This window comes from Octopus sinensis, linkage group LG12 (genome assembly GCF_006345805.1).
Source record: "Octopus sinensis linkage group LG12, ASM634580v1, whole genome shotgun sequence".
Classification (NCBI taxonomy): Eukaryota; Metazoa; Mollusca; class Cephalopoda; order Octopoda; family Octopodidae; genus Octopus; species Octopus sinensis.
Window position 1 is genome coordinate 50,400,028 of NC_043008.1, and position 18,759 is coordinate 50,418,786.

General features: G+C 35.4%; 1 protein-coding gene across 7 annotated transcripts in view; it reads left to right on the plus strand.

Annotated features, from left to right (window-relative positions):
* The window catches only part of LOC115217859 (CREB-regulated transcription coactivator 1), a 172,288-nt gene that overhangs the window by 26,092 nt on the left and 127,437 nt on the right, over positions 1-18,759 (plus strand). For all 7 annotated transcript variants that reach the window (XM_036507967.1, XM_036507963.1, XM_036507966.1 and 4 more), the window contains one exon: positions 10,186-10,250. In XM_036507967.1, the coding sequence (XP_036363860.1) occupies positions 10,186-10,250 (65 nt within the window). The remainder of the gene's footprint in view (positions 1-10,185; positions 10,251-18,759) is intronic.

The following is an 18,759-nucleotide window of genomic DNA, read 5'->3' on the forward strand; positions in this document are numbered from 1 at the left end:
AGTAGCAGTTTTTGTGATGTTTTTGCAGCTTTAACAATAAAGCATATTACTCTACCTCTAGTATTTGAGTACTATTTTTCCCACCTTGTTTCACATTTATATATATACATATATATATATATATATATATACATACAGTTTCAATATATACAATATGCTATGTGTATGTGTGTATATATATATATATGTATACATACATACACATATATATATATACTTTTTCTTTGTGAGTTTGAAGTTGCTGAATTTGCTCCAATTTATAAAATTTACTTTCTAAATCATTTGACACAAGCTAGAATCATTCTGTTTATGTTTTGTATTTGTCTCATAATGCTTAATGAAACAGCTTGAAGTGTTCTAAATTATTCAACAGAATTTCTACTTTGTTGCTATAACAGCATCTCTACTTAGTTGTTCTAGAAAAAGAGGGTGAAGGAGAGAGAGAGAGAGAGAGAGAGATAACTAATATATATATATACACACACACACACACACACAATAAGAGAGAGAGAGAAAGATAGTGTTGCTTTGGGAGATAATGGCAGATAGGCTGAGAGATATTTGAATGAGACAGAGACAGATAAGTAAAAGGAGGAGAAAGATTGAAAAAGCAAAATATATTAGAAAAGAAAGAAGTAGGCATAAATACATACATACATACACACACACACACCACACACACACACACACACACAGAGAATAAGAGAGAGAGAGAAAGATAGTGTTGCTTTGGGAGATAATGGCAGATAGGCTGAGAGATATTTGAATGAGACAGAGACAGATAAGTAAAAGGAGGAGAAAGATTGAAAAAGCAAAATATATTAGAAAAGAAAGAAGTAGGCATAAATACATACATACATACACACACACACACACACACACATATATATATATATATATATATTTGTGTGTGTGTGTGTATATATATATGTATGTGCATATGTATCTATATATTTGTGTGTGTGTGTATATATATATGTATGTGCATATGTATCTATATATTTGTGTGTGTGTGTATATATATGTATGTGCATATGTATCTATATATTTGTGTGTGTGTGTATATATATGTATGTGCATATGTATCTATATTTGTGTGTGTATATATATATATATGTGTGTGTGTGTGCGTATATATATATATATATATATATATATATATATGTATTTTTATGTGTATTTTTACCAGGTTGTGCTATTTATACATGGCCTGGGCCTATGCTGGCCAAAACCTATCAAAGTTACACATATATATGTATTTTTATGTGTATATATATGTATATTTGTGTGTGTGTCTGTATATATATATATATATATATACACATATATGAGAGAGAGAGAGAGAGTTGAAAAGACATAGATATGGAATGCTATTAGGTATGAAAGAGAAATCTTACTGAGAAGAGAAGATAGAGAAAGAATTGGAGATATATGGAGACAGAGTATAAGACAGTGGGAAGTAGAAAGACAGAAAGGGGGAGAGAAAAACAGAGAGCAGGTATGTAGGCAAAATGTTTTAAAAACCCAGAAGCAGTTTAAGAGGAGGAGAGAGTAAATGATAGAAGGATATCGATATATATTTTAAAGTTCATTCTGCATTCTTAAATCTTATCTTGCATATAATAAAATGCTATGTGTTTCACATAAGTCACAGTGGCAGAGGTAAGCTAAAGCAATAAATAGTGAGTGATAGTGAGAGGTTTACTCAGAAATCATTTTGCAAACTTTTATTCGAAATAATATTTACACACAAGCATCATCATCATTTGATGTCCGTATATTTTCTATACGTCCAAATAGAAAATAACGCACAAGTGTTCAAATGATTTTAACTTAACCTTAGAAATCTTTATTGAGGACTGGGTCTGTGGGGTAAAGGGTGGCTATAAGAGAAATCCAGGTGAGCTGATATGCAGGTAGTGATGCAGATAAACATGATTAAGTATGATGTGTATATGGTGGTTGTCTACTCCTTATGCAGAGTTTGACCACCTCCTGTACCTATACCTTAGAACCATCATGGCATCTGATGTGGCTTTTTAAACCAGACAATGTTTTGAAAAGACACCCACATAGATTGCATATCTGATTTGATCCACCAAGAGCTGCAGATAAGTTCAGGTCTTTGTGGATCTTACAATGTCTTTTGAAGTCTTTTTGCAAACCTTCTGGCATACATTGCACTGAAAGGTGTGCACAGACATAGGCAGAATAGTTGGTGGAGGTTCGTTTTTCCATGGGTTTGCAAATGAAAAGAAAGGCATGGTCTGTCAAACTGCATACAAAAAGGTCATTGTGATTCACCTCGATCGTAACATTCTTCCTTCTTCCTTTAATCTAATGCCATTCCTGTCGTCAACCCTCACCTGGAAGCAGACAATAAAGCAAACTGGGCTGGACAAATGCCCAATCTCTAATTTTTCCTCACTATCTTCTCACACTGTTTTGAACATATCCACTCACCCTTCCTAATCCTTGGTCCATACTTTCTCTTGTATTCGTCTTCTTGTACCTTGAGAATAGGTCCTGACCATCATCTTGCAGCTAGTCCCACCATCTCTTATGTAATGCAAATTAACCATGTATCTCTTTTATAGCAAGACACATGCACCTGTCTCTCTATCACACTTGAGCCTGTCAATAGCTGACATAAAAGTAAAGCCACTTACCCTTCTGTACTACAACCCCACTCAGCTGATGTGTGTATGTGTATATATATATATATATCATCATCATCGTTTAACGTCCGTTCTCCATGCTAGCATGGGTTGGACGGTTCGACCGGGGATCTGGGAAGCCAGAAGGCTGCACCAGGCTCCAGTCTTATCTGGCAGTGTTTCTACAGCTGGATGCCCTTCCTGACGCCAACCACTCCGTGAGTGTAGTGGGTGCTTTTTACGTGCCACCTGCACAGGTGCCAGGCGAGGCTGGCAACGGCCACGGTCGGATTGGTGTATTTTATGTGCCACCGGCACGGAAGCCAGACGAGGCGGTGCTGGCATCTGCCACGAGTCGATATATATATATATATAACTTACCGCAACTGCGGTAAGTACGAAATCACAGGTGATACAAGACTAAATTCATTTTTAAATGTCTTGCTTTGAAAAATTGCATTCGGTATGATTAGTAAAATTTTTGGTAGAAATGACTAATGTCCCTCTTAGCGTGTGGCATGTATGTGTAATAATGCCCTCTATATATATATATATATATATATATATATATATATATATATATATATATATAAAATATTATTCGAGACAAAACCACTATTTTGCAAAACAAACAAGGAAAGACTTAATTAATACATAAAATTTTAATAAATAGTCAAAAAAACCGCCACTACAATCGTTTCTTGTCTTGATCGACAATCTTCAGGTGGACTTCAATTCATTATTGCTCTAGCATATCATTGATACACTTTCATCCACTTCTACATACAAATACATCATCATCATTGTCACCATTATCATCATCACTTAACGTCTGGTTTCCATGCTGGCATGGGTTGGACAGTTCAATTGCAGTTGGCAAACCAGAGGAGTGCATCGACCTCTATTATCTGCTTTGGTATGGTCTCTATTGTTGGGTGCCCTTCCTCAGATCAACTACTTTGCAGGGTGTACTGGGTGCCTTTTACGTGACATCATCACTGGTGTGGTTACCAAGTACCTTCACCTTTTCCTCCATGGCAGGTCATGTTTTCATGCTGTTGTTATCCGTAGATTTATTGCAGGAACTTTGTCATAGCAGTTGGGGTAACAGTCTAATAAAATAGATGGAATGAGTAAAATATTTTATTAGGTACGACACATGTTTCGACCTGTTCTGAGTCTCTTCGGGTACATCTATAAACAGAGTCTAACTAGAGATTTTCTGATTCGGTTTTACATACTGCTCCATGTCCATCACCAGAGGAACATAAATTTCCAAACAGTTCTTATTCAAAGTGATAAGTTCTCAGAGAGTAGATACATTTTCCAAAATTTGAGCAGGTGGAAGTCTTCTTGCAACTGCTGCGATAATTATTAACTGGTAATTGAACGGTAAATGTGTATTTTTATATACCTTGGACTTGCCACCTCAATGTTTTTTGTCAAGAGTTTCACCTCCAGCCGTTCCTGTTGACTGACATAACGAACGGCTGGAGGTGAAACTCTTGACAAAAAACATTGAGGTGGCAAGTCCAAGGTATATAAAAATACACATTTACCGTTCAATTACCAGTAATAATTATCGCAGCAGTTGCAAGAAGACTTCCACCTGCTCAAATTTTGGAAAATGTATCTACTCTCTGAGAACTTATCACTTTGAATAAGAACTGTTTGGAAATTTATGTTCCTCTGGTGATGGACATGGAGCAGTATGTAAAACCGAATCAGAAAATCTCTAGTTAGACTCTGTTTATAGATGTACCCGAAGAGACTCAGAACAGGTCGAAACATGTGTCGTACCTAATAAAATATTTTACTCATTCCATCTATTTTATTAAGACTGTTACCCCAACTGCTATGACAAAGTTCCTGCAATAAATCTACGGATAACAACAGCATGAAAACATGACCTGCCATGGAGGAAAAGGTGAAGGTACTTGGTAACCACACCAGTGATGATGTCACGTAAAAGGCACCCAGTACACCCTGCAAAGTAGTTGATCTGAGGAAGGGCACCCAACAATAGAGACCATACCAAAGCAGATAATAGAGGTCGATGCACTCCTCTGGTTTGCCAACTGCAATTGAACTGTCCAACCCATGCCAGCATGGAAACCAGACGTTAAGTGATGATGATAATGGTGACAATGATGATGATGTATTTGTATGTAGAAGTGGATGAAAGTGTATCAATGATATGCTAGAGCAATAATGAATTGGAAGTCCACCTGAAGATTGTCGATCAAGACAAGAAACGATTGTAGTGGCGGTTTTTTTGACTATTTATTAAAATTTTATGTATTAATTAAGTCTTTCCTTGTTTGTTTTGCAAAATAGTGGTTTTGTCTCGAATAATATTTTATAATATTTTACTATAAAATTGATTTAATCCTAAATCTGATTTTTTCCCTGTAAATTTGGATTTATTCCCTAATATTTATTATATATATATATATATATATATATATATATATAATGATTATCTTTATAACAACCAGTTTTGCATGTTTGCTTGTGTGAAACAGAATTCATTGAGGCAGATATTCTATGGCTGTATACCTTTCTTGTTAACACTCACTCTTTTTCAAGCAAGGTAATATTTCTCAGTCATTAGAGACATGTTTTCAAGAGGAAATGAATGACAGTGACATGCATTTGTAACAAATATATATATATATATATATATATATATATATATATATGTGTGTGTGTGTGTGTGTGTGTACGCATACACACACACACACACACACAATGGCTTTCTAATAAGTAATTCAAAATTTGGCATAATGTTTTTTATTAATTGTCATAGGTTGTTAATATTGCACATGTTGGTCAAATTACTCTTCTACACAAAGGTACTGCTGAACATAGACTCCAGCACTTGTGTTGCATTTGTGCCATCATTAAACCCAAGTCTCAAATTGACTTTGGAAAAGTTCAGGTGTACACTGTTATCTACCTCTTAGCTTTGTGTTTTTTATTGAATCATTGTCTTTGAAGACTGTAGGTTGGTGTCAGAGGTTGCCAAATTCAGCCTGCACAGCTGATGGGGACCATTGTCCAGCTCAGTTTACTTATCTGATTTGTTACCATAGATGTGTCTGGTTGTGCGTTGTCATGATGAATGTGGATCGGTTTCCAGTTGTAGAACCCATGCAACAACAGGCAATTGGAGTCTGACCCCCAAAACATGGTTCTGAAGTGAACTTCTTAAACATAGAGCCATATTTGTGCTTATCTCCATAGCTTTGCCTAAATTAAAACTCTTTTTCGAAAGTGTGCTCAAAGCAGCTGAGATAGAGGAATAGACACTTATCTGTTGTGAAAATAGCACATAAGATTTTATCAGTGCCAAATATATGTATAGATAGACACTGAGAAATGTAAACATGCATTCTTGTGTGTCTTTTTACGTATTTCTCTGTGGACAGAAAATGAGTGAGTAACTTGAGTCAGTTTGTGACTACAGTTGGAATCTTCTGAAGCTTTGCGCATCTCATTCTTTCCACAGATGATGATTAATGCATCAGGAAGTTAACTCTTTTCCTGTCCACTGAGAATTACTCAACTAATATGTCAGTTCATTCATATTTCTTCTGTCCACAGAGAAATACATAGAAACACGTGTTTACAATTGTTTAGACATTTTCTTAGCTTTGGTTAAATCTTGAACTATTTTCAGTAGATACGTATTTCTGTTATATCTTGACAGCAGTTATGAGAAGTATTCCTTCTTTGCTGCCATGCCTCGTCTTTAACATCTCTTGTATTTGCTAATATTCTCAACACCCTCTCATATCTCCGTTATCCCCCACTTACTGTAGCCATCATTATGTTCCTTTACATCTCCCTCCCTGCCACTTTTACACCTTAAACATCATTTCTCCGCTTTCTGATTTATCCTCCTTCCCAAGCCACATCTATCTCTCTCTCACCTTTCAACATTGGTACTACTCATTAACTGCACTTCCATTCTGGTTCATCACTCACTATATTGACCTTTGTCTCCATCTCTTCTAATATTCGCATGAAATACTCTCACTCCCCCCCATCCCTGATCCACTGTCCATATCATCTCTTATGCTCACCTTCTTGTATCTTGAGTGTCACCCTTTCACTATCATTTTTATCTTCTCTCCAGCTACTCTCACTCTCTCATATAATGTGAGTTAGCAGTGTATCTCCTCCATAACAAGACACTTGTTCCTGTCTCTCTTATACTTTAGACTCTCAACACCTTGCATAAAGCCACTTCCCCACCTCTTATATTGTTCCTCTTCTTAGTTGAGGGGACTTTTTCCTTTTCTTTTCCTGTCTTGCAAGTTACTTGGTGACCTCACTAGTGCCACTGGCATGAAAAGAAGCACCCGGTGCACACTGTCAATTAGTTGGCATTAGGAAGGGTATCCAGCCATAGACACCATGCCAAGGCTGACACTGGAGCTCAATGCAGTCCTGCAAACTGCCATGGACAAAATGAAGTGTTTGTGGCCTTTGAGAAAGTCTTCTGCACTCCCTATTCCCCTGTACCCACTCATTTCTACTTAACTGCACCTTGAAAGGCTTCCATGAGATGAAATAGTGATTATCCTCATTATTACTATTTTGCCTCTTTCTACCATTGTCACTCTTCTGTCGTGAGAGTAACCTTGTAACTCCTCTACAGTAAGAAACTTGTTTTGTCAAAGCCCTTTCTCTCATACACCTCTCATCTCCTAGCATAAAACTTTCTCCCTTTCTACTGCTCAGTTGAAGGGTCTTCTTGTTCTTGTAAGTTGCATGGTAACTTCATTATGTCTTGTGCCATCAAAGTAAGCACTCAGTGAAATGGTTGGTGCTAGGAAGGGCATCCAGCTATAGAAATCATGCCAAAGTAAACAGTGGTGCATGGTGTAGTCTTTGGACCCATTAGATCCTGTGAAACCATTGTAGCCATGTCATCATAGAGCATAGATATTGATGATGATGATTGAACTCATTCACTTTTTGTCCATTGAGGAAAGAAGGGACACGTTCATGTTTGTCAATGCAGATATGCACATTTATACAGTATCACTGAATCTTGTGTTACTTTTAGTAGAGATAAACCAAAAAGGGAGGAATCTTTCTGGCTGCTCAGTCTGTCAGGAATAGCAACCAGATTACTCTCATCACCCATCTACTTGACCATGTTTATTTAATAAACTGTGTAGTGGAGGATTGGGACCCACCAGATCATATAGTCGTAGATACTTCTAAAGAGATGAGATCGTCGTGAACTGAATGCCTGCTTACATTTTCAGTTCTGACCTGGACAAGGGCAGTGTCACAGAAATTATTAAGTCTGTTCTTTTTGATGTTTCAACATAGAGGAATTTTGTAAGATTGAATAATATCTTAACTGATTGGCTTATCTGATGTTATGTATCATGGCTGTGTGGTCAAGAAGTCCACTTCTCAACTATGTCATTTGGGGTTCAGTTCCAATGCGCAGCACCTTGGGCAAATGTTATCTCCTGGGCTGACTGAAGCCTTGTGACTAGATTTGGTAGACTGAAACCAAAAGAAACCAACTGTGTGTATATGTATACAAGTATGCATGTTTGTATATATATATATATATATATATATGTGTGTGTTTGTAACTCTGTACCTGTTTATGTAATGTGTGTGTCTATATTTGCACTTCTCCAAGAGTCTGCAAGTGGTGATATTCTTGTCATTTCCTTCATCAAAAATTACTTGAAAAACAGTTAAAGGAGTACATCCAGTTGTGTAAAACAGTGCTTCAGTAATATATTTGTCTAACACATGCTAGCATGGAAAACCAAATATGTGTGTGTGTGTTGGTGTTATTAAGGACATGCCATCATTGAAACCATGCTAAAACTGAGATATTGGAGCAATATCTGTTCCTGTGACTCATCAGGTCCTGTTGAACCAACCAAACCATACCAGCACATAAAAATGGGCATAAAATGATGATGGTGACAATATATCTTATTTTCCATCATACAAGTTAACATAGTATGCAGTGTAATCATTCAAACATCATCTTTCCTAATATTATGCATTTCACATGGAATTTTTGGTCTTTCAAAGTTGTCTTGGTATGTAAATCAACCATTTTTTATTTTTCGGTAAATTTTGGTCTGAAAAATTTGACTTGCATGTTGGAAAATACAGTTTGTGGTGTGTATGTGTTTGTTTGAAGTATTTTATTGCTTTTGTGCATTCACATATTCTTGTTTATTTCGGCAACAGAAATAAACTTAAAATTGTGATGAGATGACTCATCAACTTCAAACGAATAGACTTTATTGCATATATTCTAAATGTGTGTATGAAAAACGTACTCTGTTCATGTATAGAGTACTTTGAGAGTACATTCATTTATTCAATACTGAATCTCCACTCAGATGCTACTCCAAGTTTCCATTTTTATAGTAGTGGAATAAAACCACATCTTTGTGTGTGTACACATTCATAAAGTATTTATTCTTTTCTTTTACTTGTTTCAGTCATTTGACTGCAGCCATGCTGGAGCAGTGCCTTTAGTCAAACGAATCGATACCAGGACTTATTCTTTGTAAGCCTAGTGCTTATTCTATCAGTCTCTTTTGTTGAACTGCTAAGTTACAAGGATGTAAACACCAACATCGGTTGTCAAGCGATGGTGGTGGGGGGGACAAACACAGACACATAAATATATATATATATATTATGACAGGCTTCTTTCAGTTTCCATCTACCAAATCCACTCACAAGGCTTTGGTTGCCTCGGGGCACTTTACGTCGCCACCCACCTTCTGCATCATTTTTCCATATTCCTTTAGTCCAGCCAGGTCTACATCCTTTCTCTTCACCTCCTCTGCCGTCTCAGAAAAACTCCTTGTTCCCTCCAATATTCCGTTCATTCTTCTCACAACCTTCACCAGCTCCTCCTCCTCCACCGAAGACAATTCAGACCCGCTAAAGTCTGAATACATTTTCTCTAAACCGCTGCCAAGCAGCACAAACATCCTGTCTGACTCTCAAAAAAACAAACCAGCATCCGGAAGCAAGTGTCTTACCACACAGCCACGCCTGTGCCTAGTTCTGTAAAATTTTTAATATTTGACAGGCAGTATCTAATTTCATCTCTTTGCCTCCTCAGCTTCAATTCTCCAACCGAGATCAACATTGTTATTCTTCTCTCTGAGTTCAGTGAAATAAGGTATCACTCAAATGCTGGGGTTAATATAATCTAATTAAACCCCTTCCTCAAAATAATAGCCTTTTGCATAAGTTAAAAATCAATATAGTTTTCACCTTATTGACCATCATAGAGACAAACTTCCAAATTCTGAATCTTCTACTTGGTTTTACTTCCCAGTTATAGCTCTTTCACTTCATCAATGTTACTAATGCCATTGAGAAAAGTATGATCCTCACATATTCTTGATTTTCTGTTCCAGATATTAAAGGTTCTACGTTTAGCATTTGTGTGTGTGATTGTTTTTCTTTCAGATATCAATATTTCCATTATTTTCTTTAACTTAATCTCCAGGCTGATTGCTCACCTTATGGAGCAACAACTTACCTATCACTTCCTCCAGACACCAGTTGGCGCAGGTAAACACTTCCTTCAGCTTTTTTTCTTCATTTTATTGACTTTCTGAAAACATACATTTCATTGTATAAATGCTAATTGTGAACATAACAACTAAATACTTTTTTCCTATGATTTGTGTGAGATATGTGCTTGATATATCAGTGTATTTTTGTAGATCTGTGTGTTTATACATATATAGATAACCATATACAAGTACATACATGCGTGTTCATATTTTTATTATTGGCAGTGTTATAACTTTAACATGCCAAAGCCATAAAAAGCAACTGTTTTTAATTAGAGAAAAAAAAAGTACAATTTATGTACTGAAACCCTATTTGTTAAAATCCAGTTATCCTAATACTGACAAGGGAATCATTCTTCCATTGTCATTAGATTGAAAAGTTCATAATGAGATTTTTCCTAAGCTTTTTCTTTCCCTGAAACTATTGTTGGTATTTTTTCAAAATATAATTACATCCATTAACCTTGAATAAAGAATCAACCTTTTTTTTTTAAAACAAGAATTATGGGCGATATAAGAATATATATATATACACACATCCACATCCATGTATCACCCAAATTTCTGAAGTCATATAATGACTTAGAAATTTAGAACACTTGTGTTGGTCTGATTCATTTTAAGTGTAATGCAAGAACTGACACTTAATAGTTGTTTAACCCCAGGTCAACTCAAATTGAGCAGACCTATAGATATTATCTTTCTTACACACTAACATTTTTTAGTGTTTACTCAGTAAATGCATATATTTGCAACATAAGTAACTGCGACATAAGTCACACCAGTTGTGTGACCTATGTTGCATTAGAACAGAACCTTGTGTTTAAAGTATTCAATTTTATCTCTAATTCAAGGTTGAATTTTTTTTTTTTTCACCCTATCACATTGCTTTTTAGCTTTTTCTAGATTTTGCTATGGATGTAAACTTTTATTTTAAAAAATTGATTTGAACTAATAGGCGCTAATATCATAAAACTGCAGAGATTCTGCATAACATTATTTCCTCGGTAGATCAACCCAGATACAAGGATAAAAGTACATATACAGATAATTAAAACAAAAGTAATTGTTACTTTTTAAGTTGATGTAGCTCATTTGATATTTAAAGACTGACCATTGTTGAAAACAATGAGAAAGACTAATAAAGAAGAAAAATCAACAACAAAACCAACTGGAAATCTATAGTGTGAATATGTTCTTTATCTTTTTGTGAATGTTTCCATGTTTCAGCACATAATGTCTAAATATAAATTTCTATTTTAAGAATTAATACCATAAATACGGTTTTTGCATTTTTAAAAATCCTGACAGCTACTCAATAGATTTTTTCTCTCAAATATGTTGTTGTTATGACTGATTTTATGGTCAGATAGTTGTTGGAGTAACTGGAATTGATTGGAGAACCATCATCGTCATTGACATCTAGCTTAATGCAGACAGTTGTGTGGCTCTTTTGGTATCATATTTGAAAGATGGTTGTAAAGGTTTTATAAATTCATGTAATAGTTGTTCTTCTCGTAAAATGTAGAACTGATAACATGTTGCTTTAGCCTGTCATCACCACCAAAATGCAGATTTTGTTCACACTTAATCAGGAACATACGTGCTCAGGAGACTAACCTTTTTTAATGCAGAATCCTGAGTTTCAGTGATAGTACAGTTGTAGTATGTGTCTGAATAAGGTACATAACACGGCTTGCCTCAGTTTGTCTGGCTGACATATAGGTTCCACACACTATGGGTGAATGGTTTGCACTAATGATATTCAAATAACCAGATTGGAAAAATTATTCCATCAGAGCGGCAAACTGGCTTCCATGCCGGTGGCACGTAAAAGGCACCATTCAAGCGTGATCGTTACCAGCATCGCCTTACTGGCACCTGTGCCAGTGGCATGTGTAAAAAGATTTGAGCGAGGTCGTTGCCAATACCGCTTGACTGGCCCTCATGCCAGTGGCACGTAAAAAGCACCCACTACACTCTCGGAGTGGTTAACGTTAGGAAGGGCATCCAGCTGTAGAAACTCTGCCAGATCAAGACTGAAGCCTGGTGCAGCCATCAGGTTCGCCAGCCCTCAGTCAAAATCGTCCAACCCATGCTAGCATGGAAAGCGGACGTTAAATGATGATGATGATGATAACTTGGAAAAAAAATTGGATGTTAGAAAAACAGAGAACAGTTCTTTAAAATGTTTTCCAATGTGTTCTTCAACGTAACAGCTGTTAAAACAAACTTGTACAAGAGGAAGCAGCATCATAATTTCAATAATTAAGCAGTATTCCATTTGAAAGGACCTAGTAGTGATTTGATTTGCATAAAATATATAGGAACCAAGCAAATTTTTAAAAGAATAGTAAGATGTGAAACTAAGCTATGTAAAATTTATGGAGAGAAATTGCTGCATGCTTTCAAATTTGAAGAAGCATCCAGCCTTCATTTATATAGAAATAAATCTGAAACTGTCTTTTATTTGTTGCTGTTACTGGCTTTGTATGAATTCTTAATTTAAGCTGCAAATAAATGTGTAACTTGAGTTGGTGTTAAGATTTCCTTCTTCTGAACTCCAAGTTCTTCTTGAAAAGTTAGCTGTAGTCTTTGTATTTAAAGATTTATTTGTTCCAGACAGCTCCTTGTACTGAAATTTTATATTAACTCTGTTATTAACAAGAGTTATTATTTAACTAGCAGTATCACCCGGCGTTGCTCGGGTTTGTTTTCTTTTTGACCCTTTAGAATTGGAATTTTTGAAAAGTAAAAATTTTGCTTTATGTAGCTTGCTATTCTCTTTTAGTGAACATTTTTCTGGTTAAAATACATCAAAAAATGGCGAAACAGCAGTAAAAAAATTGTAAAAAAATAGGGATTTTCATAGACTAAAAGTACCTTTTTGATGTAAATAATTTTTGGTGTTAACATGGTCCGATTTGAATTTTTTCTTCTACGGAAGGAAGAGCAAGCCTTCTTCTATCATACTCTCAATTTTGGTCAACTTGCGCTACAGGGTCTCGGAGGAGATAGTGTAAGTTGAAGGCTGCCAAACCTGCCATACACAGACTTTTCTTTTTACCATTGAATGTGCAGTTGTGTTTTAAGGAAATTGCTTTTCTATAGAGAAGAAGAGAAATTACTGTGCCTCTGTTTTTTGCTGTTGATATTTTTTAGTTCTTCTCTTAGTTTTCCTTGTATTTTCTGGCAGCCATACTCTTGGCCTAATTGTAACTCTCTCATCCATCTATAAACTTTTATCTATTCTCTATGATATTACTCTTTGAATCATTATCACTGTTTAGCATCAGTTTTCCATGCTAGTATGGGTTGGATGGTTTAACAGGAGCTGGTGTGCCAGAGGACTGCACCAAGCTTTACTGTCTGCCTTGGCATGGTTTCTAATGTCAGCCACTTTACAGTGTGCACTGGTTGCTTTTTATGTCATACTACTATTACTACTACTATTAGTGAAGTTGCTAAGTAACTTGCAAGACAAAAAGACCCCCTCGACAGAGGAAGAGGGTTTTGAATACTACATGTAATCATGTAATATCTGATGCCATGTGATTTTTGCCCTGAAAATCAGTTAAGTAAAAACTTTCAGCTGTTCTGATTTAAACTATGTTGTGCTTTTTTGTTGTTATTACTCACTCATTCAGTTGACTTCCCCACCCAAAAACAAAATATCTTGTTTTCGAGGTTGAGTGCTAATATATTAAGAGGTGACCCTATATGACCCATTTTATTAAACTGGTATATGTTGTATGTCATAGATCTTTCAAGAATATATCATTTTTATGATATTGTGTACTAAATTTGTTTACTGACCTTCTTAATTCTTTCTTAGGTCAATAAAAAAACCTTTCTTTTTTTTTTTTTTAAGTGACATTCAGTTAAACTTGAAACTGTATAACTTTTACAAAAACCAAATAATAAAATAATGTAGAAAATATATTACAGACATTATTATATAGAGAAATTAACTCTTTGAAATTTAATCTCAGTACATTTTCTCTTCATAAAAAGGGGTCTCTCCCTCCCTTCCTCCCTCCCTCTCTCTTCCCCTTTCCCATATGTCATCATTGTTGTCTCAAATGATACCAGTGGTTTAAAGCTTTGTTAAGTTTTATTGTTCATATGAAATATTTGACTTAGTTATTTTCTTTCTTTTTTGACAGTTGTAAAAATCTACACGATAATATCTCAATCATGCTATGTCAATTAACCCTCTCTCTCTCTCTATAAATGCACGTGTGTGTGTGTGTGTGTGTGTGTGAAGTTTTCTCTTATATGTATTCCATGATATATTTTTACTAACTAGGCCATCTCTGCTGCTTTGTGTTAACTGTTGCACAAAATGTGAATTCAAAATATTTCAGTTTGATTTTTTTTTTTTTTTTGGCTTCTTCCCTTTTTTGTCACAACTCCACACCCTATCACTTCTGAAAGGAAACTGACACTTATCAAAGATTTTATCTTAACTCTCGTCATTCATATTGATTCACACTTTAGGGCAAGCTCGCTTTAAAAAAAAGAGAATTGAAATACAAAAACCAGTGAGATAAATTGAGATAGGGCAATGATTGCAGTCAGTTTAAGATTTAGCAATGGGAATATGAAATCGACCAAGTACATGAGAGGGTTAATTATTACTTTGGAGACATGAAATTACTTGTTCATATACTTCAATGTAGTTACCACTGTGTAAATCTGGATTGATTTAATAGATTAATAGAGTAAAACTTATTAAATAGAAACTAGCATTAAAAGAAAACAGATTAAATGTCTTTTGGACTAGTGTAATATTCATATTGTATGACTTACTTTTCAAGTTGATCTGTTACAATGTCCTGGAGGACTTAGAAGCTAAATTTGAAAGGGTTCTTTCATTGTGATGGAAAGAATTTATACAAAACCATTTTCTATTTACAATATATTTTTTTTTCTATGTTGCCATATTGATCTATTTATCATACCAATTATTGAAATTCAATGTGAAGTCTCTTGAAATGTGATTAATAATATAAACCTGTTTTTGAAGATAAACCAGAATCAGCTTGATGTTCCCTTTGAATAATCCATTCTCCATCAAACTTTCATTTAATGATCAGCTGATTAGTTTCTGTCATTATGGAAATAGTTGTATATATGAGCCATGATATTAATCTTCTTTCATCAATCCATGGCTTTAAGGTAATATCACCAATACTATTGTTTGATTTAGATTATTTTCCTTTTTGTCTTTGAAAGCAGCAGAAGTGGTCATTTCTTTTAAAACATTCTCATATCTGTGATCTCTGTTGTTAACATGCTTTTTACAGCTGTTCTGATTCTTTTCTTAAATGTTATAAATGTTCTGTAAAATTTGAGCAACTTAGCTACATAAAATCCTTATTATTGAAAGCTTTCAAAAGGTTTATTATAGAATCTATCTACTCTAACCTCACATATATTTGCTATTTTGCTTATGTTATCAATCATTATTGAAAGTTTGCATTTTTTTTCCTTTGCAATTGATAACATAAATTTCTGACTTCCCTCTTCTTAGTCATTTCTCTACTGAACTTCCTTTATTTTTAAAGTTGTCTTCAGTTTTACAAAGTTCCTCTTGTTTTAGCATTTTTAATCAACTGAGAACAATTGCTTGGCTATTTTCATTACTGTCTAAAGTCTGCCTACATAGAAAGGAAGCAATTTTAGAACTTCATGTTTTAAAATGATTTTTCAGAGCAAATTCAAAATTAACAAAATTAAAATGAGCAATGACTAAAATTTTGTGATTGTTGTTCTTCTTTATATATTGACTTTTACATTTTTTTTTGTCCATCTGCCATCCACAGCTCCATGGTAGCTAGCAGTTAAATTTCTTCTATTCATAGTATCTTTGAAATTTAAATCCTTATCAGCTGTAACATCTTTATTTAACTGACTCAACCTTACCCTGTCCTTATAAACCGCCTAAACAGAGCACATTAGTGCTGTGTCAAAATTTACATGTCGACTTAATTCAGATAAGTAGGTAATCTGGTGTTTTGCCTTATATGATTTGTCTAAGACACATGGTCTTTTATAAGCCATTCCAGTTTCTATAATTGGCTCCCAGCTTTACTTTTTCCAGTCTTCCGTTCTTGTACTATTCCTCCTCCTCGTTGCACTGTTGATGTGTTAATGACTTGCTGCTTTTAGTGTAATTATGCTATTACATCTACAATATCTTCCATGTAGTTCTATTGCTACCCTGGAACTGTTACACACCTCGGATAATGTAATCCTAGATATGAACATTAATTCTCTGGAATTCCTTTCTCACCAACATATTTCCTGCAGATGTTGACTTTACAATAGTTCAGACTGAACATAAATGATATAACCATTCTTACCAGAGTCAGAAGACCTGTGAAGAACAAAGCCAACACACCTTCCTCCTTACCAAGTCATAAAAAAAAAAAGCCTGGCAGGGGTAAGGATGGGATGGTCACAGTTGGAATTATTTTGATCATGAATCCGCTGGATCAAAGTTGACCTGGAGCTAAATGGTAACTCACAGCAAACTGTGTGTTGTGGTGTTGCTGACAGAAATGGTGCAAAATTGAAGTGGACAATGTTTCGCTTTCATTTAAAGACTCCACTTTGGTCATGAATGACCATGGGATTGCACATAGAGAGTTCCCCTACAAGACACAAGTCCAGGCAAGGTTGTTTTATGGAAGACAAGCAGTCGCCCATGCATACCAGCCTCCCCTATCCATGCCACTGATGTTATCCAAGAGAAAGGCAAAGGCTGATACAACTTGGCACCAGTGACTTCACAGCTGAGTGAACTGGAACAACACGAAATAAAGTGTCTTGCTCAAGAACACAACGCACTCACTACCTCATGATTGTGAGCCAGACACTTTAACTACTGAGCCATGCACCTTCACATGCTTTCATTTATTTGTATCACAAATAAGTACATAGGCTTACTGGGAGGCAGTGGAAGTATATCGTCGTTTTAATGTCCACTTTCCGGTGCTCACATGGGTCAGGCAGAATTTGTGGAGCCAAACTTTCTACAGTTGGATACCCTTTCTGTCGCCAACCCTTACCTGTTTCCAAGTAAGGTAATATTTCCCCATGACCAGGCATGTTGCCATAGAAGATTGGAAATGGACATTACTTACATGATGGTGATGCAATGTCAAGGCAAGGAGTCAGTAACACACATACACACACGCTGATATGTGATTGGCTTCTTTAAATTTCTATTTACTAAATCCATTCACAAAGCTTTCGTTGGTTTGCAGTTTTATTAGAATTTATTATTTTATTAGAAGACGCTCACTCAAGGTGCCATGCAGTGAGACTGAACCCAAAGCCATCCGGTTGGGAAGCTGACTTCTTACCATACAGCCACACCTGTGCCTACATATGTCAGTAGTAAGGTCTCTATGTAGAAGAGCATTTAGCTTCTGTACAAATGAAACACTAGATGGAGAAATATGTAGATTAAAGCAAACATTGCTCAGCAAATAGCCAGCCTGATAAACAGAACAAATTTGGAAATAATACAAACACAAATGCAGTGTAATAAATATGTCAGACACGATACCTATTAAATGCATACTAATTATGGAATGAGTAAATACAACTAAAACCTTATTAAATAGAACACAATCCATTACACTAAACCATAAACTAACCCTAGTAATATATTGTTAAGACACTAAAAATAAAAACTTTACTTGTGAGAAGCAATATGCATGTAAATCTTTGCACAAGCTACTTAGGACCAGTGTAAATTATAAGTCTAATTGCCAATGAGAATGTTGTTGGCCGTACTGTTCTGGTTTACTGTCACTTAACCATGGGAGCTGTTGCAATGAATGCACCACACAGCACAACAGAAAAATCAGGTAGGAAAGCATTAATTGGTAACACATCTATCCTCCACAGAACACTCTGGAAGCAGTATTCATAACAGCAAAATGCTAAAATGAATGTACAAACATGCTCTAGTCTGCCTGTCCGTCCATCTGTCTGTCTCTACCTCTCTCTCTCTCTCTCTCTCTCACACACACACACACAGCTTACCTGACTGATGATATATTGACCTACTATAAGGAGTCGCACTACATGCCAACATCACTTCATCCTGAAGATGTGACTTTTATGGTTTAGGAACTTTGCTATGCCAAACATACTGCAAAGAACTTATACAAAAATATGAAAAGAGAACCCCCTTAATAAAAACAAAGATGGAACTAGAACATGCATGTGTGTATGTGTGTGCCTGTATGTATATATATGTATATTTGTATGTGTGTATGTAATTCTGTTCTTTATAAAACAACATATGTTCAATTAATGGTGATTATGGCTTCATCTTAAGATATTTTGGTAGCTGATATAATTCTTTGATGTATTCATGTGATTAAGAAGGATTATATTAACAGATAAGTGCCAGTTCTTCTGCAAACTGTCTCTCCCCTTCTGCAAGACAGAATGCAATATAATGTCAGCATTCCTCTTATCTT